The sequence below is a fragment of the Oryctolagus cuniculus genome, chromosome 16, assembly GCF_051225735.1.
Source record: "Oryctolagus cuniculus isolate XC-2025 breed Fujian yellow rabbit chromosome 16, ASM5122573v1, whole genome shotgun sequence".
In the NCBI taxonomy this organism is placed as follows: domain Eukaryota; kingdom Metazoa; phylum Chordata; class Mammalia; order Lagomorpha; family Leporidae; genus Oryctolagus; species Oryctolagus cuniculus.
The window spans coordinates 94,595,867-94,614,755 of record NC_142882.1 but is presented as its reverse complement, the minus strand read 5'-3'; the positions used below and the strand labels follow the sequence as shown (position 1 = coordinate 94,614,755).

The 18,889-nt window shown below is 51.0% G+C and overlaps 1 protein-coding gene and 1 long non-coding RNA gene across 3 annotated transcripts in view; both read left to right on the top strand.

Moving 5' to 3' along the window:
• Positions 1-9,571, top strand: part of VOPP1 (VOPP1 WW domain binding protein) — a 42,867-nt gene extending 33,296 nt beyond the window's left edge. For both annotated transcript variants that reach the window (XM_070058426.2, XM_089316004.1), the window contains 2 exons: positions 1,171-1,307; positions 7,290-9,571. In XM_070058426.2, coding sequence (XP_069914527.1) covers positions 1,171-1,307; positions 7,290-7,480 — 328 coding nt within the window. In that variant the 3' untranslated portion in view covers positions 7,481-9,571. The remainder of the gene's footprint in view (positions 1-1,170; positions 1,308-7,289) is intronic.
• Positions 9,572-14,958: 5,387 nt separating this feature from the next.
• LOC138845521 (uncharacterized) lies at positions 14,959-17,174 on the top strand. Its single transcript, XR_011382806.2, has 2 exons — positions 14,959-15,098; positions 16,174-17,174. It is a non-coding gene; the product is annotated as an uncharacterized LOC138845521 (long non-coding RNA).
• The last annotated feature ends 1,715 nt before the right edge of the window (positions 17,175-18,889 follow it).

Below are 18,889 nucleotides of genomic sequence, written 5' to 3'. Positions count from 1 at the left end.
CTCCAGTGGCTGTTAGAGGCCTTGGGAGAGTAAACCAAAGATCTTCCTGTCTTTCAAACAAATAAAATACATGATTCTTTTTTAAAATAAAATACTGCCACAGTGGTAAGCTCTGTTAAGTCTGTTTTACCACATGCAGGCATCAGAACCCACTTTCGCATCTTTCATATTTTTGGGCACTCACCAAAGTTGTACCTTTGTGTTCCCTGTCTGCTTCCCTGGTCAGAACTCTAGTTGGGTGGGCAGGGGCCTTTCTGTCTCCTTGCTGTGTGCTCAGCATGGTGTGAGGAGTGTGGATGGGGCTAAAGAATGTTGAATGAATTGTACCACAGCTCACAGAGCTGCATTTCAGTCTTTTCCCAAGTCCCGTGCTGTCCTGGGCCTGTGACTGCAGTTCCTACTCAGTGTTGCAGGGTTATGCAGTAAACACGTGTCGACGGGCTGGCAGACTTGCACTTGGCATCGTGGTAATGTTCCCAAAGGCTTTGCTGACTGTTCTTTTCCTCAATAGCTGCTAAGTGTGGACATTATGCCATGGCATGGCCAGCTCTGCCGTGTTCATCCTGCGTGAAGCAAGGGCTCTCCTTTCAGAGTATGGGTTTGTCGTGTGAAGTTCTGAAAGGTTCCGTGGGTCCCATCATAATTTCAGTTGCCTGTTTGTCAGTTTTATCTATTACTTATTGGCTCTTCTCAGAGTGAGTCCTTTTTCTAGAAACAAAAGTAGAGCACAGATGGGAAATGGAAGGAAGTCATTTCTTACACCGTGGTGACCTGGTGACCAGTGAGGGTTCTCAGGCCTGTTTTTGAAGTCTTCAGCCCCCCGGCTGAGAATTTTCTAGATCTCCAGAGAGATCTAGACAGGGCTCCCTTCCAGAGCTGCCCAGTGTCTGGGGCCTCCATCTAGGGGATGTCCAGGAGCCTGCAGGCTGGGTGTTGCCGGCTTTCCTCCTCCAGAGGAAGAGCCTTGGGGGAAACAGTGCAGAGAGGACCAAGTCCAGGGCACGAGTGCTTCTGACCAGGAACCTAGTGGCTCTGCCCTGCCCTCTCGTCTGACTGCCTGAGATCTGAGTTCATGCATCCACAAGGCCTCTCGAGTCCCTGGCTGAGTCCTCGAGGTCGTGCCTGAATGGCTGCTTGCTCTGAGCTCTACTTCCTGTCTGTTCTCCCCAGGTTCCTGCTCATGATGGGTGTGCTCTTCTGCTGCGGGGCTGGCTTCTTCATCCGGAGGCGAATGTACCCCCCACCATTGATCGAGGAGCCCGCATTCAATGTGTCCTACACAAGGCAGCCCCCAAACCCCGCTTCAGGTCAGCCAGCCCCTGTCTTTGTCTCTTCCCTGTACATTTCATGGGTCCTCTTCAGACATCTCTGAAGGTCACTCCCACAGACCGTGCTAGAAGAGAGGACACTCAGGCCATCCCTGTAAGTTGGTGATGGCTTGATCGTGCATTCGGAGTGCGTGTGCATCACCTCGTACTCTAACCTGATCATTCGGGTACTTGACACACAGGTGGTACCATCACATGTGCGTAGTGTGCACTCCCTGCCAGTCTCAAAGCTGTTGACCTAAATGTTAATTCTGCCACTGAACGGTAATTGTTCTTTCATTGCTGACAATTTATTTTGTTTTTCTCTTTTGCCTTTTATCACTCAGCAAGTGTTTATTGTGTGCTTAATAGTATCTGAGTAATTATATCCATAGTGCAGCTCAAGACATTTTTGCACAGATGACTTTTGTCCTGTTAGAGGTTAACATGCAATGCAATTTTCCAGGGTCAGAGTTCCTTGTTTCTTAATTCCCATAAAACATCACCGTCACTCTCAAGCTCCCTGTCAGGACACAGGCTGGTGCTGTGATTTTTATGTCCTGTGAAGTATTTCCCTTCCTTAGAGGGAACCCTCTGATGACTGAGGGAGCACAGGCAGGCAGCGCTCTTGAGAGTCAGGTGTGTGGGGAGTGAGGTGTCGGTGTGTTACCCAGGCCGCTGTGCTCCCAGTCACCGTTTCCACCCAGGGATGGGTAGGGACAGGGAGCAGTCTCCACTGATGACCTCAGGTGGATGGTCAGAATTCTTGGAGCAAAATACTTTTACAAAGTTTCAGTTATGCAAAGTAAGTAACTCCTACAGGTCTACTGACAGCACAGAGCCTATGATTAATAAAGATGCAGTATATTACTAAAAATTTGCCAAGAGGGCAGGCATGAGTTACATGTTGTTAGCCCGCATTTTGTCTCCACCATTGTAAACACAAGAGTGGAGAGGATGCTGGGAGGAGGCAGTGACGGTGTCGATGTCTGCATGGGGTGTCTCTGACACCACGCTCATCAGGTTGTGTGCGTTTAATATGTACAGCTTCCTACAAGTTAGTCTTGCCTTGATAAAGTGGGTTAAAACAGAAATGAGAAGTAGGGGGTGAGTGGAGAGGCAGAAGCAGCCTTCTCTCTGGTTCTCTCAGTACAAAGGGAATGGAGCTGATCTCTGCAGTTTTGTTCCCTTTTGCTTTTCCTTTAAATTTTTTTCAATATTGTCTTTAAAAATGTTACTCAGAAAGGTAGATCTGCATTTCCTATAGCAGCTGAGCTGGGCTGTGCCTTAAACTTTAACTCAGGCTCTTTCGTCATCTTGAACAGTTTCAAATCTGTGTTCTGACAAATGCTCAGTGAAAGCGGGTGACCAGAGCCCTCACTCATTGGGCTGTATCTGGCTTAGCCAGAGTTTTCAGTGTAGGAACAGTGCCTGCTGAGCCACTGCCTGGATGGAGCTGGGGTGGAGGCAGTGGTGGTTCGGGCCTGAGCTCCTGCTGTAGGATAGCTTGGGTGTTCCATGGCCCCTCCATGTTTCTAGGAGAGGGTGTGGCATGTGTGCCTTCCTTCCTCATCTCACTCCCCCGTGTGGCTGTGTGCCCTGTCTGCCGGGTAGACTCCAGATTCCTCTCCCAGCAGCACCCATCAAATGGGTCATCAGGTCTACAGATTGAGCTGACCTTGCCTGAGACCCTCATCTCACCCTCAGGCAGTGCCTGCCCCGTCCGCTCAGCCCTGCTATCTTCCCTGTGGCCCCCAGCTTGGGGCTGTGTTTCTGCCACCTGGCTTCCCTCACAGTTGCAGGTCCAGATTCTGCAGTAGAGACCCAGGGCAGGGAATCGGATTTGCTTTCTCTTTGTCTCTGTTTTCTTTCTGGTGGTCTCTCTTGCCCTTGTCCTCTATGTCCAGATTTGTTCCAGGCTGCAAGTCCCTGGGCTTGAGTTTCTCTGCTCCTGCATTTGTTCCTGGTAGTAACCCCAGGTTAGGATTGGTTACACAGCTCCATTTAGGACTTTCAGGGGTTTGCTCTCACCGTGCTCATTCGCAATTGAGACATTGAGGTTTGATTTTAGGGTACTTTTGATTCCAGAATCATGTGCTATAGAACTGTATGTTCTGGGAACATCCTGGAAATGATGCTGGGCCCTCGCTGGCCTTCTCTCCATGAGTGAGGCTCCACCTTGGTCTGAGTTGGGCCGCTTCTCTGTGGAGCCCGAGTGGCCACTGTGGGCTGTGTCCTGTTGAGGGTTCAGTTTGGGTCACGTGAACAGATCCTGCAGGGCCCTGTGCTCCTCTGAGAGCTGTCTCTGGTGGAGCTGATCCTGTTCTCGCCTAAGTGCCCCATCACTGGGGGCTCCCAGTGAAGCTGCAGCCATCTCTGCTGCCCTGAGCCTTGCCTCCAGTTGTGCCAGCATGTTCCATCCCCATGGATACCAGGAGTTTTCACCTAAGGGTTTGTGTTCTTGAAGAATATTCTCAGTTTCTTGAAGAGTTATCCATCTCTTGTCTGTTCAATATCTACTATATTCTAAATGCCTCTCCATGTTCAAATAGTTCCATCCCACTAATTCCTGGCAATACCTCTAAGTTGTGACTGTTAGTGTGAAAATGTCCACTAAATAGACACAGGTGCCAGGGTTTTTCACTGCACTCCAGGGTGAGCAGCCATGCCTAAGTAACTCAGGTACAGGTTCCATGTACCCCACCCTCATCTGCGGTGGGGAGTTGGGCTGGGGGTCAGCAGGCTTGTAGGGCGATCAGCTAGCCCTTACTCTCTGTCTCAGGAAACTGCCCAGCATGACCTGGCATAAGGACCAAACCCTGATCGCTTTTTGCCTCCCCGATCTTGGTTGCTCATCTGTCTCCTTGTCTGTGGGCATTTGCTACCAGCCCAGCACCATCTGAGGCATTCCTGTCCTTTCCTCATATGCACAGCGCTCTGAAGAGCGTACTGCACTGTGCAGGTTCCACAAGACCCACCCACTGTGTTGTCCTGGATGCTGAGAGCACAGGGGTGCCTGCTCCAGCTAGGACGGCATGGACAGGCACTGCCGTGTGGCTCCCCAGAGCTTGGGGTTCTGAGCTGAGACTTGAAAGATAAACAGGAATTAGCCAGGTGAGAGGTAGTGAGGAGCAGGGCCTTGAGCTGGGGTCTGTGTGTGGAAAACCCAGGAGATGATTTCTGGTGAGGGCTCAGGGAGGGTGAGCAAGACACTGACAATGTAGGGGTTGTTGGGAGATAAAAGAGTAAGGCAGGACAGTGAGAAGTAAGACTGGACTGGCAGGAAGCTGACTCTGAGGTCTCGGTTCCTCAGGAGGACCCATAACTTACTTATAGTCTCACCAGTGACTGGTGCAGCCACATGGGAATGGGGGTAGATGCAGGAAGAGGAGTGCTGTGTTCAGACGCCCCCCTGTGTCTCTATGAGGTTTTCAAATCCCGCCTGTGTCTCTGTGACATTGTTCAAACCCCATCTGTGTCTCTCTGAGGTGTTCAGACCCCGCTTGTGCCTCTGTGACATTGTTCAAACCCCATCTGTGTCTCTCTGAGGTGTTCAGACCCCGCTTGTGCCTCTGTGACATTGTTCAGACCCTGCCTGTGCTCTGTGGTGTGTTCAGACCCTGCCTGTGTCTCTGTGACATTGTTCAGACACTGCCTGTGCCTCTGTGAGGTATTCAGACCCCATCTGTGTCTCTGTGACATTGTTCAGACCCCGCCTGTGCCTCTGTGAGGTGTTCAGACCCCATCTGTGTCTATGTGACATTGTTCAGACCCTACCTGTGTGTGACAGTGTTTAGACCCTTCCTGTGTCTCTGTGACATTGTTCAGACCCTGCCTGTGCCTCTGTGAGGTGTTCAGACCCCATCTGTGTCTCTGTGACATTGTTCAGACCCTAACTGTGCGTCTGTGACAGTGTTTAGACCCCATCTGTGTCTCTGTGGCATTGTTCAGACCCCACCTGTGTCTCTGTGGTGTGTTCAGACCCTGCTTTTGTCTCTGTGACATTGTTCAGACCCTGCCTGTGCTCTGTGGTGTGTTCCGAACCTGCCTGTGCTCTGTGGTGTGCTCATACCCTGCCTGTGTCTCATAACATTGTTAAGACTCTGCCTGTGCCTCTGTGACATTGTTTAGACCCTGCCTGTGCCTCTCTGACATTGTTCAGACCCCGCCTGTATCTCTATGACATTGTTCAGACCCCGCCTGTGCCTCTGTGACATTGTTCAGATCCCACCTGTGTCTTTGTGACATTGTTCATATCCCGCCTGTGTCTCTGTGACATTGTTCAGATCCCGCCTGTGGCTCTGTGACATTGTTCAGATCCTGCCTGTGTCTTTGTGACATTGTTCAGACCCTGCCTGTGTCTCTGTGACAGTGTTTAGACCCTGCCTGTGCCTCTGTGACATTGTTCAGACCCCGCCTGTGCCTCTGTGACATTGTTCAGATCCCGCCTGTGTCTTTGTGGTGTGTTCAGACCCTTCCTGTGTCTCTTGACATTGTTCAGACTCCACCTGTGTCTCTGTGAGGTGTTCAGACCCCATCTGTGCCTCTGTGACATTGTTCAGACCCTGCCTGTGTCTTTGTGACATTGTTAAGATCCCACCTGTGTCTCTGTGACATTGTTCAGATCCCGCCTGTGTCTTTGTGACATTATTTAGACCCTGCCTGTGTCTCTGTGACATTGTTCAGACTCCACCTGTGTCTCTGTGAGATGTTCAGATCCCATCTGTGTCTCTGTGACATTGTTCAGACACTGCCTGTGCCTCTGTGACATTGTTCAGATCCTGTCTGTACCTCTCTGACATTGTTCAGACCCTTCCTGTGTCTCTGTGACATTGTTCAGACTCCACCTGTGTCTCTGAGGTGTTCAGACCTCATCTGTGCCTCTGTGACAGTGTTTAGACCCTGCTTGTGTCTCTGTGACATTGTTCAGACCCTGCCTGTGCCTCTGTGACATTGTTCAGATCCCGCCTGTGTCTTTGTGACATTATTCAGACCCTGTCTGTGTCTTTGTGACATTATTCAGACCCTGTCTGTGTCTCTGTGACATTGTTCAGACTCCACCTGTGTCTCTGTGAGGTGTTCAGACCCCGTCTGGGCCTCTGTGACATTGTTCAGACCCTGCCTGTGCCTCTGTGACATTGTTCAGACCCTGCCTGTGTCTTTGTGACATTGTTCAGATCCCGCCTGTGTCTTTGTGACATATTCAGGCCTCTGTGTCCGGCTCCCTGGCCTGCGTCTAAGACCCTTGGCCTGGAGAAGAGAATGTCTGGCAGCATCCAGTGAAGTAGAGCTCCCATAGACCAACCAGCACAGCTCTGCCTCCAGTGTGTGCCCTGGCAGGTTGTCTCCTGGTCTGTTTCCTTGGGCCTGCCTGGAGGATAGGCAGTCCCTGCCTTGAGAAGATGCTAACCTACATGTGGGAATGGAGGCCACACTTCAGAAATGGTCACCAGAAAATTGGCGCTTGTAGGCTTATGGAGTTGCCAGCAGTAAATCTGGGCTGAAAGTCAGGAAGGCAGGTTGCTTTTCTGGTTCTTTCCACACAGCTGCACATCGAATGACCTTACGAGGGCCTGGCCCCCACCAGCAGTGTGCATGCCCTCTGTTGGCCACCTCTGCATACATGCACACCTTTAGCTGGTCACTCCTTGGGTGCTTCCTTACCTCTATCGCAGAGCAGCCTTCTCTTCAGGTTCTGGGTCAGTGCCATCCACACCACCATCCCTCTGATAACTCACGATGCCCTGGGAGCCTACCTGTGGCTCTCTGATGACCTGTCTTTTCTGGTTGAACAGAGGCCCTGGAGGGCAGGCCCCTGCTGATGCCTCTGCGTGTCCTCATGGCCATGTTGGGTGCTTGACACACAACTCATTAGGAACTGAGTGGGGCCCATTTCCCCACAGCTCTCCGGCAACAAGTGCTTTGGTTGTCACAGGTGCTGGTTTTCTCTCCCTTGCTCACACGAGGCTGTCTGTCTTTCAGGAGCCCAGCAGCCGGGGCCGCCGTATTACACTGACCCTGGAGGACCGGGCGTGAATCCTGCTGGGAACACCATGGCTGTGGCCTTCCAGGTCCAGCCCAGCTCATCCCAGGGAAGCTCAGCCTATCCACCCCCTCCTTCCTACTGCAACACGCCCCCACCCCCCTACGAACAGGTGGTGAAGGCCAAGTAGGACCGCTGCCCACTGGACAGGGAGGTATCCACTCAGCACCCTCCCCACCAATGCTCACTTCCAGGAATGGTCCAAGGGCAGATCTTCTTGATACCTTCAGAGCAAGCAGAGGCCTTTTCAAGTTTTCCGTGAGGATGTTTGAATTCACACCGTGTCTGCTCTGCTGCTTCTGTCCCAGTGTAACGTGGCTCTCTGCATTGTGGCAAAGTTCCCAGGGGTTGGTGCTCTTAGGGAGGCATCGCCAGACCCCCAGGAGAAGGGGAGGAAGGCAGAGCTGCATGGGAGGGGCACAGATGGAGGGCCGGGCCCAGCCGAACCCTGTACACAGCAGTGTGACAGATGAGGCCCGCAGGGTCACTGTTCTGGCACATTCTCCCATCAGTCTTCCTCTTCTAGAAGCTGTTAGAGATGCATTCAGGGGAGACAAGTCCCTCAATCCTTTTCTGTCTTCATTCACATTCTAAACACAGGCTCCCTCCAAACAGCCAGGAACGGGCTGGCGGCCTGCAAGCATCTTTCTCCTCCACAGTACGTGCAGGTCACTGAGGAAGGCTGTGTAGCCGTGGGAAATCACTCCAAGCATTTTATCAACTCTTGGGATAAAAATGCTCCACCCTTTTCAGTGTATTTGTAAAAGTATGTGAATAGCATCCTCTCCTCAGAAATCAGACCAGGCATGTGTCTCTTGTGTCCCTGCCTCTCCAATGTGGTCTTGGACCCAGAGGCTCCTGTAACCTACCCAGGGCAGTGCCAGGGGTGGGTTTGATGGCCACTGGAAAGGAGAAACACTGGCTGAGGCCACCCAGCCACACACAGCAAGCATTATTGAGCCTGGGGTGGTCAGCGGTTGTTTGGTCTTGGCAGGTTGTGGGGGTGGGGGCTCTGTGAAAGAGGAGCTTGCTGAGAGATGGGAAGGTACTGACTGGATTGCATTGAGCACATAATCAGAACGAGGAGGGAGAGGGTATGCGTGGGAATGCAGCTCCCTGGGTAGGACTCATCTCTCATCCCAGGATCATACATGCAGTCTGATTGGCAGAGAGAGGGAGGTCCCATCCCAGGATCATACATGCAGTCTGATTGGCAGTCAGCAGGGAGCTTGCTCTGTCCCCTGCATAGTTTGTAGTGTTGATGTATATTTAATCCCAGGCTAAGTGTCGTGTGTTCTAAGAGCAAAGCAGTGTAGCCAAGACGCCTAGATCCCCATGTGTGTGTAGTATTGTGGGGAGCGATTCTTGTGTGTGTAGTGTCATGGGGAGCAGGGTGGGCCACGTGTGTTTTTGAAATGAACTAATCAGAGCTTCTTGAGAAATTGTTGAACTTGAGCATCAAGGCATCCACTGCAGTGGATTCTGGTTTTCATTTCCTAGGCCAAAGGGCTCCGTGTCCATGCTCTGCCCGTGTTTACACGGGGTGGGCTGAAGAATAAGACATGGCTGAATAGCCAGCCCCTTGGACTCGTTTACTCCAAGGACGTGGACTCCTGGGCCTCTGCAGGACATGCTGGGGGACACTGCTGCTCTGACTGGGACTCCCCACCCCGGGGTCCTGGTTTCGATGATGCAACAAAGCACAACTTGCACTGTTTACAACTTGGACATCCACGTGGGTCCAAATCATTCCTCTACCCCCAGGTCATTTGTGTGTGTTTTGACTTCAATTCCTCTCCTTTTTTAAACAAAGAAGCACACTGGAACACTGCTGCCCTGGGACTGGTCAGGGTAACCCAAATGCCCACAACTCCATTTTGTTTGTCTTTTTGAAAGCAAAGTTCTTAAGCCTGATGACTGAGAGGGCTCAACGATTTTATATTTCCATGTTTGTGTAAGATAAACTTTGTTTTCCGTTGAACCTGGGTCAGGGTCCTGCGATGGTGGATGCTGGTGGTGTCCATGGGAACCCACTTCTGTGCGTCTCCTCTGTGCTGCTTCTGGATGTGACCCCACCCCTGGGTGAGAGGTCCTTTGGCAGGGGTGAACTTGAAGCTGACCTGTGCATGTTTCTCTGAGAAATTTGGCTCATTTCTACTTTGTTCTCTTTTGATAGGGTCTTAATTCCTGTGTATGCAAAATAAAGTAAATTGGGCATTAATTTCTTCACTTTGCTGGGGAGTGGGAAGAAGGCAGAGATGACATTTCTGGTGAGAAGAATAGGCAGGGGTCCTTAGTTCAGTGGGTGGGGTGGGGACACACACAATCTCAGGAGAAGGAAGGGACTTCTCCTTCCCCAGCACATTGGAAAACCAAGCCGAGGAAGGAGTTGTCGCTGGGGAGCAGGTGTGGAGAAGCCTTGCTGGGGTCACCCAGCCCGCTGAGGCAGCCTCATCGGCCTGGCACCTCCAACTGCTTGTACAGCCAGGTGAGCCGTCATTTGGAGATCCAGCTCTGTAAATAGATAAGTAAGTAAGTAATAAAGAAGGAGTGAATACCTGGGTTCAAGTCCTGCTTCCAGTTCCAGCTTCCTGCTGATATACTCCCTGAGAGGCAACAGTGATGGCTCAGGGGGGTGGGGTCCTGACACCTGTGTGGAAGACCTGCCAGTTGCAACCATTTGAGGAGTGAGCTGGAAGATGGGATCTCTCTCTCTGTGTGTCTCTCTCTCTCTCACTCACTCACTCAAATATTTTTTTAAGATTTATTTATTTATTAGAGAGGCAGAGGTAGAGAGAGAGAGGTCTTCTGTCTGCTGGTTCACTCCCCAGATGGCCGCAACAGCCGGAGCTGTGCCGATCTGGAGCCAGGAGCTTCTTCCGGGTCTCCCACGTGGGTGCTGGGGCCCAAGGACTTGAGCCAAGGACTTCTGCTTTCCCAGGCCATTAGCAGAGAGCTGGATTGGAAGCGAAACAGCCAGGACTTGACCCCGGTGCCCATATGGGATGCCTGCACTGCAGGCGGTGGCTTTACCCACTACGCCACAGCGGTGGCCCCACTCACTCAAATTTTTTTTTTTAAATTAACACCCAGCTTCCCATGATCAGAAGCTGTACTCTTGACATGCCCTTCTGTGCTGAAGAAACATTTGCAAACCCCTAGTACAGCACCGTCCTGAGAACCCATCTGAGATGCTCTGATGGTATCTGTCTCTCAGAGGTTGGCCGTGCACCTCCAGCACTTATCCACTTAGACCACAGTCCTTTAGCAGGGGTGAGAGGGGCTCCACCCATGCTGTGGGGGCTGCCCTGGCTCTCCATGACTCTGGCTTCTTGCTCAGGTGCCTGAGAACATTGGACCCTGAAGGCACAGCTCACCCCTAGGGAGTGGGGCCGCCTTCCTCTTATTCCTCCTAGACACTGTGTCTGGGTCTTCCTTGTCCTCAGCCCCAGAATCTGGGAGTGGTGGTGGTGGTGGTGGTGGTGGGAGCAGGGAGCGTTCACTGTTGTGCTCTTGGGCTGTGGGCGGACACCAAGATGACAACTGAGCTTCATGGGAACCTCCTGCTGCCTCTTCCCCTCTCTGTAAAGCGGGGTCGAGGGGGCCCTTGGGGTATGCTGGGGGTTGAGAGGGTGAGAGAGACCCCTGTGGGGGGATCCCAGTGCTGTTCCAGGTGCTGCTACAGATCCAGGCACAAAGTGGGGGCCACAAGCCTGGGTCTGCGCCCACCCCACCCCCCTTCCTGCTGGCACTTACACTCCTCCAGCCCCTTGGTATGCCTTGCTCACACCTGGTTCATGGAGGGCAAGGTCATGACCTGTAGGAGCATTGGTGCTGAGAGGTGTCTCTGGGAGAACCTGCTAAGCACTAACAGGTTTTCATTCAAAAACAAACCAAGCCTGTGTGGTCTTTTTAAAAAAATAATTATGAAAATAGCAGATGCTCATTGCAGAAGAACGTAGACACTACCAGAAACATCAAGGAGCAGGGAAAGCACCATGTGGGACCCCCAGCAGGTTTGTAATCCACCCCTTTCTTGCTCTTGGGCCCTGGCCACACAACTTGGGACCGGACCTATCTTCCTGGCCAGTTTCCTCAGCCCTAAAGATGCTCCTCCTCCCCCCACCAGCTGGAGTCGCTGCTGGGTATCAAAGGCTCACCCTGGAGCAGGTGCACTCACAGCCCTGCTTCCCTGACTGGAGTCGGAGGGTCCGTTGAGGGCCCAGGTCCCTGGGGCCCGCAGACTTACTCTAGGAGTGCACCATTCCTGAGATGCCCCAGGCCGCTGTTCCCGTGAGTGGCAGCTGGGTTCCTGCAAACCCTTGGGCACTGCCCCCACCATCAGCCCCCATTTTGCTTATGTTCTCTTTGCTTTTCTTTGTGAGTTTACCCCTTAAGTGTTCTCTTTCATTTTGAACTTTATGATAATATATTCTCTCCAATTTACTTTTCTGTTCGAGCTGTTGCTCACTTTCCTCTGTGGTAAATAAGGAGGTGCTGAGCACGTTTCTTGAACTTGTTTCCTGATATTTTGTTTATGTAAGTGACACAAATTACCTTCAGGATGATCATGCTGACGGGCTCCACCAGCCTTTGCCAATGCTATCTTATTGGCAGTTACATATGAAAATCATTACAGTGCTAATAATGCTTTCAAGTGAATCACAAGAGTAATTGCTCCAAATGATTTAGTCCATGTTTGATTTTGCCAGTTTGAGAAATGAGTGCCATTTCCTTATTGCCGGAGTCCCTCACTGCCTGTGAGAGCCATGTCCTTGAAAGGATCTTTGGTTGGTGAAATCAAGGCTGGCAGGATTGCACTTTCCCAGGAAACAGGGAAGTGGGGAAGATGACGACACTGCATTTAACGTGTGAGCTGTAGCACTAAGCATGTTAAGTTTACAGCACATATAGTGTCAGATGTGTGTAAGGAATGTGGCATTAAACTGTGCACCTGTGAAGTCTCAAGATGCAGAGGTTTAAAGCTGTTTACCAAACTCCTGAGTAGCAGTCATCTTTGCTGCACTGTCTACCAGTCCTTTGATGATGTGGCTGGTCCTCTTGTTGTCCCCAGCAGTGGACGACTGTCATTTCTGTCATTTCCAGAGGCTCCAAAACTACCTGGAGGAGAGCCAAGGTCTCTTCCATGTTAGGATGGTAGGCTTACTGACTGCAAAGAGCTCACTCTCCAAATTGCTGCATGTGCATGTAGCACAAGACAAGCATACTTGGAGTCTGTACATATTGACTAGCTCTTTTCCCAGCTCTGAGCTGGTCAAGGCAGTAAGTTCAGCCTTTGGCCTGAAGTTTTGGGTGGCAATGCCTGAGTCTGCACTTGAGTGAGACCCACTGTGGCATAGCCTGCCTTTCTAATGCCTTCCTCCATGAAACTGCTGCCGTCAGTGAGCCATTCAACATCTAGGTTTTGCAGTGGTTCATCTTATGGACGAGGTTTGCTGGAGAGCTGCTCTGTGGTCTCTACACAAGAACCAGCTTTTCGGAAGGCAGGAGAGTAGCTAGATTGAGGACTTGGTATACCTGAGAGTAACCTGGGGTAAGTCTAAAAGGAGAGCCTGGTACTTAGTAAGGTCTCTTCCTATTAACCACTGGTGTCCTTTAATCTCTAGAGCTTCTGGTGTGGAGGTTGAACTAAAAGGGCTGACATAAAGCCAGCTTGGTGGTTTTCTCTACCAAAGTGTGGTAGTCACAGCATCTCTCAAGGATGCAGGCCATCCTGTGGTCACTGATTTCTCTTGTTTGGGAAAACAGCCACTGGTCATAAATGGCTCAATTTTTGAGTGAAAACACCTGGGGCTATTCCTCGCCATTCTGCTGCAGAGTGAAAGGCTTGTCTAGATTAGGGATTCCTAGTGCAGGAGTCTTCGTCAGTTGGTCCTATTTTGAAAGTCCTTTCAGGTGGGTCAGTGTCAGTACTCTTTAAGGCCTCAAACAAGGGTTTGGCTATCAACCCAAATCCTGGAATCCAGATCCTGCAGAAAACTGCCATTCCCAGGAGTGTTCCAGCTGTTCCTTGTGGTGGCCTTCTATGTAATACAGTTTGCTGTCACTTCAGAAGGCATGCTTCCTTGGGGTCAGGACATATCCCAGGTAGGTGACTTCCTCTTTAGAAATCAGAGCTTTGGGTTGGGAGACTTTATATCTTCATTCCCCTAAAAGCCTAAGACTTAGATGGTGTTTCATCTACATCCTCCTTAGAAGGACTGCAAATGAGAATATTATCTACACATTGTAGATTGGCTCCAGTCTTTATTGAAGCACCCTAAGGTGAAGGCTATCCCTAAAGCTCTGAGAAAGGACCTTCCATATGTACTGTTGAGTTGTATTTGAGGATGGATCAGTATATTCAAAAGCAGACAGACATTCTGGTTGTCTTTTTTTTTTTTTTAATTAATTTAATTGAAAGTCAAAGATCTTCCATCCACTGGTTCACTCCCGAGATGGTCACAACAGCCAGGCTTGGGCCATTCTGAAGCTGGGAACCAGGAGCTTCTTCCAGGTCTCCCATGTGTATATCCAGGTGTTAAGCACATGGGCCATCTTCTGCTTTCCCCAGGCCATTAGCAGGGAGCTGGATTGGGAATGGAGCAGCTGGGACTTGAACCAGCACCCATATAGGATGCTGGCAGTCCAGGCAGCAGCTTTACCCACTATACCGCAACGCCGGCCCCCAGGATTCTGGGTTCAATGATATACAGAAGAATGTATACTCAGGTCTAAGGCTGAACCAAGAGGTACCTTCAGTTATCTGGGCTGATAGTAGAGGGATTTGGTACAACTGGATGATGTGAAATCACTGCCTCACTAAATGTATTCCACAATTGGCTTTGAAACAGGCAGAATAGGGGTAGTATAAGGATACTGATCTGGACTGAAGGGTTAGAGTCTCCACTTAGCGTTTTGTCTTAAGAGGTACTGGTGTCCATGAGGAAATGTCTTAAGAGAATTGTAATGGGGTGCTGTGTAGGACGTGTCCAGGTGTGCCTTGATCCCAGACTTGAGGATCTGCTCTATCTTTTGATTTCTGGAGGAAGATCAAAAGGCCTACGCCTTATCTCAGTACTCATTAGAGTCTTGACAAAAGATTCAGACTTGGAAGCAGTTAACCTGAGAGAAATGCCCAGTGCTGATAGCAGATTGCTGCCTATGTAAAGGACACTTGGGCACCACCTAAAACTGGGGAGAGATGAGAACATCTTCTGTCTGGCAAACTAAGGGCAAAGTAAATTTTGGGGAGTGAGACCTGCCATCAACTCCTGTGCTGACACAGCTGTATGAGGACAGGGGTCCTGTGTCACAGTTCAGTAAAATGGCTCCTGGGTCAACTAGGAAGTCAGTATTCTTTCCTGCAACATCAAAGGTTGACCCCGAGGCTCCAGGTGTGAGATGTTTTTTGGGCTGTGGGAGCTGCTTTGAGTCATGTAATGGGGAAACAGTTGGGAGACCCTGGTGGGTGTTTTGCAAGCACTGTTTTTAATGTGTGAATTTTTCCATTTGACAAAAATAGACTTTCCATACAGGACTAAATCACAAAATTAAGATGCTGGCAAAATATTCCAATGTGAGAGTATCAGAAAATCATAGTCTGGGGGCCAACAGTGCCTGCCTCACACCAACTCTGAGCAAGCTTCCAACAAAGGACAGCAGTGCTGATGACCGCAGTGACCACAGGGAGCTCCATGTATGCTAATTATGATGGCTGCCCAGTGCCACTCCAGGAAGTTACCCAGGTGAGAGCCTCTAGCCGTCATCTTTCAAGACCAGCCAGGAGCCCAGGCAGTGAGTCTGGGGAGAGCCTGTGCTGGTCCTGCTCTCCAAGCCCAGCTTCCTTCCACAGACAGCAGAGGATGGCGACGGAGCAGAGCAAGGTGGGTGAAAGGACAGAGCAGTGTGTGCCGTGAGCTCACAGCACCGAAAGCCACTGTGAGGGATCGGCAGCCAGGACAATGGAGAAGGTGAAACACAGGGTCTTTGACTCAGTGACCTCCTGAAATGAAAGGGGCTGCTCTTCCTGTGATGGCTCAGCAGGGACTGATGAGACCCAGCAACCGACCCCAGTGTCCCCCAACTGCGAGGCCAGCATCAGCTTGAGGTCCCCCAGTCCTCTGCACTGCATGATCATGCTCCTGCAAAGTGAAAGATAAACACAAGCCAACAGGAGGTGGCAATTCAGATGAACCACAAGGCAAGCTGCAGGTGGCCAGAATGAAGCACATGGCGTTGCTGACTCATCACTGCTGTTCAAGGCCATGTGGGCCCTGAACACCTCAAGGCCTTGCCTCTAACCAGCCCTCTGGAGCCAGAGGGGGCAGGAGCACTTGTTTTCCAAGGGGGTCCCTGGCTCTGCAGCAGCACTGCAGGTTCTCAGGCCCCACCCCAGACCTCCTGAGCCAGACACTTTCCCTGCAGCCTGTTTTCATGACTCCTGGTCTCTCCTGGGCAAGGCTTTTCACTCTCTTCTCTTCAATGCCAGCACTTGCCCCCTCTTCCCCCTACTCAGCAGATGCTGGCTGGCTCCTCCTGCCTCACTGAGGAAACCTAAGCCATCAGAAGAGATTCCCACTCAGTCCTCCAACCCAGCATCTGTCACTGGTGGTGACGCAGGCCTGCCTCCTTCCTGAAGCCATCCCTCTCGCCCACTCTTGTCCTCTCCTGCACTCATTTATTTCCAGTCATTCCCATTAATTCACAGACATGCTGTTCATTTTCTGAACTTAAATTTTCTTGATCTTGTTTCTTTTTCATCAGCTAAGTTGTTTCTTTTGTAATGAAACCCCTTTACAGTGCTGTCCATGCTGCCCACAGGTTCACCAGGGCTGCCTGTGGTAAATTCAGCAGTGGGAGCTTCATCCCCCTCCTACTAAGCACTTAGTGGAAGCACCATCACCATCGCTGTCACTTGGGCACACTGCTCTGCAACATCTCGGTGCTGCCGTGGCCTGAGGCTCCGCCTTGGTCTCGTCTCTGAAGGCTGCAGCCATCTCATGGCTGAAAATGACATCAACAACATGACACTTCCATCCCAGACTTCTCCCCAACTCCACACCTGTGCCTGGCTCACCCTCACCTTCCTTGCCTGACCTCTCCACCTCAGCCCTGCAGCCCAGCTCTGGCAAGCCCCTTCCAGCCTCTCCACTCAAGCAAATGCTGTGCAGTCTTTGCCAGCTCTTTCACACTTTGTACCTGATCATCAGGGAGCCATCTCTCTGGCTCTTGCTTCAAGAAAATACTGAGTCTGGTGCCTCTCACCATCCAGGGCTCCCAACTCTTCTGAGCCATCACTGTCTCATCTCAGAGCTGTCCCTGGATGTGCACTGGACATCCCTTCCTGTGCTCAGAACTCAGGAGCCCTGCTCCATCTGGAGCAAAGCCACACCTAAGCACTGCCTTGTGCGATCCCCAAACCCTTCGTCTTCCCCAGAAGTGAGACCCTGTGGGATGCACCTTCCACCAACACCGTCTCCAGGTTCACTCCTGGGCCACCCAGACCCAGTGTGCTGTGTCTTTCCCATCACTGCTGCCTCCCTGCTTCGCTTTGCTTTAGCTTATTTGCCACCTTACGACGCATCAGAAAACCTGCTTATATAGGTTTACTGGTTTAGTTTTACTTTCCTGTTGTGATCATGGTAGGGGGTGGGTCCAAATGCCTAGAATGGTGTCTGGTGTTGAGTAAATACTTAATGAAGAGTTGAGTACTCATATTGCAACCAAGAAATAAAAACAAGATCTTGTACAAAGGTACACTGAGAACAAGACAAATTCCTGAAACTCAGAAGCAGGACTGGAAAGTAAAGCAAAAACATACAGGCATATAAAATAGAAGACAAGACTGAGACTATATTTGGAGATTTATTATCCAAGTAACAGGTGTTCAAGAAAAAAAGGACATTGGAGGGGAAAACTGCACTAAGAAAATAATTGAACGTTTTCTAGAATTCAAAGACTTCACAGCACCAGGCCCATTATCATGAAAGATGATAAAATGCCCCACAGCTTCCAAAGTGAGCAGATAAAACACAAAACTGCTGAGAAACTGGAACTGCAATGGCTGTGAAATCCCCACCAGCAATGCTGGAAGCCAGAAGGCAGTAGAGCAGCGCCTTGAGATTTCAGTAGGAAAGGGATTCCAGTCACAAATTCTGTCGGCAGAGCAGAGCCAAGCCATCTTCCAGGCATGGGAAATTCTCCCTTTTTGTGTTGAGGGCACAGAGCATGTGGCCCCCATGCTTGCTCTGGCAGCTTCAGGAAGGGCTGTGTGAGATGCTCAGGGGAAGACAGCACCCTCTGGTTTGTCAAGAGAGTGGAGGTCATCGGTCCTGTTGGGGCCACCCCTAATGGGCAGCCCCTGAGTGAAAGGCTGGCCCTCTCTGTTCTTGGGACTGTTGAGGGTATTTCTAGCATCAGGGTGGTTTGGAGGAATGGGTTGCTCCGTGTGTTTTCTTCTGTGGGCAGAACTTGAGTGGGGTCAAGTCTTATCACCATGGGATCAGCCTAAGGATGATAATCCAATCAGCTCTCTCTTGTACAGCAGTGGGCAGGAGGATTGCCTGGCCCAACAAGCCCTATGGGGCACAAAACAAAGCAGCCAGAGATGCCTAGAACCTAGCCCTTTGTGCCCCAGGCTTTGAGCAAGCCTGAAACCATGGCTGAGGGCATCCTTACTGCTGCATCCAGTTTCCCTGGAAACACCTTGTGCTGGTGAGGGATATAGGAGCACATTACACACATGGCATGCAGTTGACTAAAGCTCCAGATGGCTGAGCAGGCCTGTGGTGAGCATGGGACTCTGATATGGACTAGGTTTTCATGGCAGCACCAGGCACATCAAAGCCATGCACCTGTCTGTACCAGGTTTGCCTTCTACCTGAGATTCCTAGTGCTCCCACCAGCCTAATGAGGCGGACCTGTCATTCCTGACTGCAGACAAGATGTGGAGAGTCAGAAATTGCTCAAGTTCACAGAGTGAACACAGCCCAGAGGCACTGCTCTTCAACCACACAACACTTGTGTGGGATTGGCCTGCCAGTGGGAATGTTTTTTGATGCTGTCTGCCCCATCTTGTGCCTAGGACCGGGACCACCCCCTCCTTCAAGCCCAGTGAGTGTTACACTGGAGGCTGGGCTGACTACTGCCTGGAAGATGCACACACTGCCCACCTGGAGGCCTGCTGCCTGACTGCAGAGGGCTGCTGGGGTCCTGCTCAAGGGTGCTTTCCTCCAGCAGGTACTCTTTAGTGACTGAGCTGCGTGAAGACAGCATCATGGTGACAGTTCTCCATTTCACTGCCAGCACCTAGCACAATGCCCGACATGCTGCAGGCACTCAGTACACCTGTGCTGGATGAAGGACTCAAGCTTCCTATCTCCAGATGGGGCAGGAAATGGGGCAGCAGTATTTGTGAGGCACACTGGACCATCTGAGGTCACTGGTGCTTCAGTGATCTAGCTGTGGTCCATGGAGCCAGAGTATTGGCAAAGCTTGCCCCAAAAGGAGCCCACAGCTTGTTCTGATAGAGACAAGG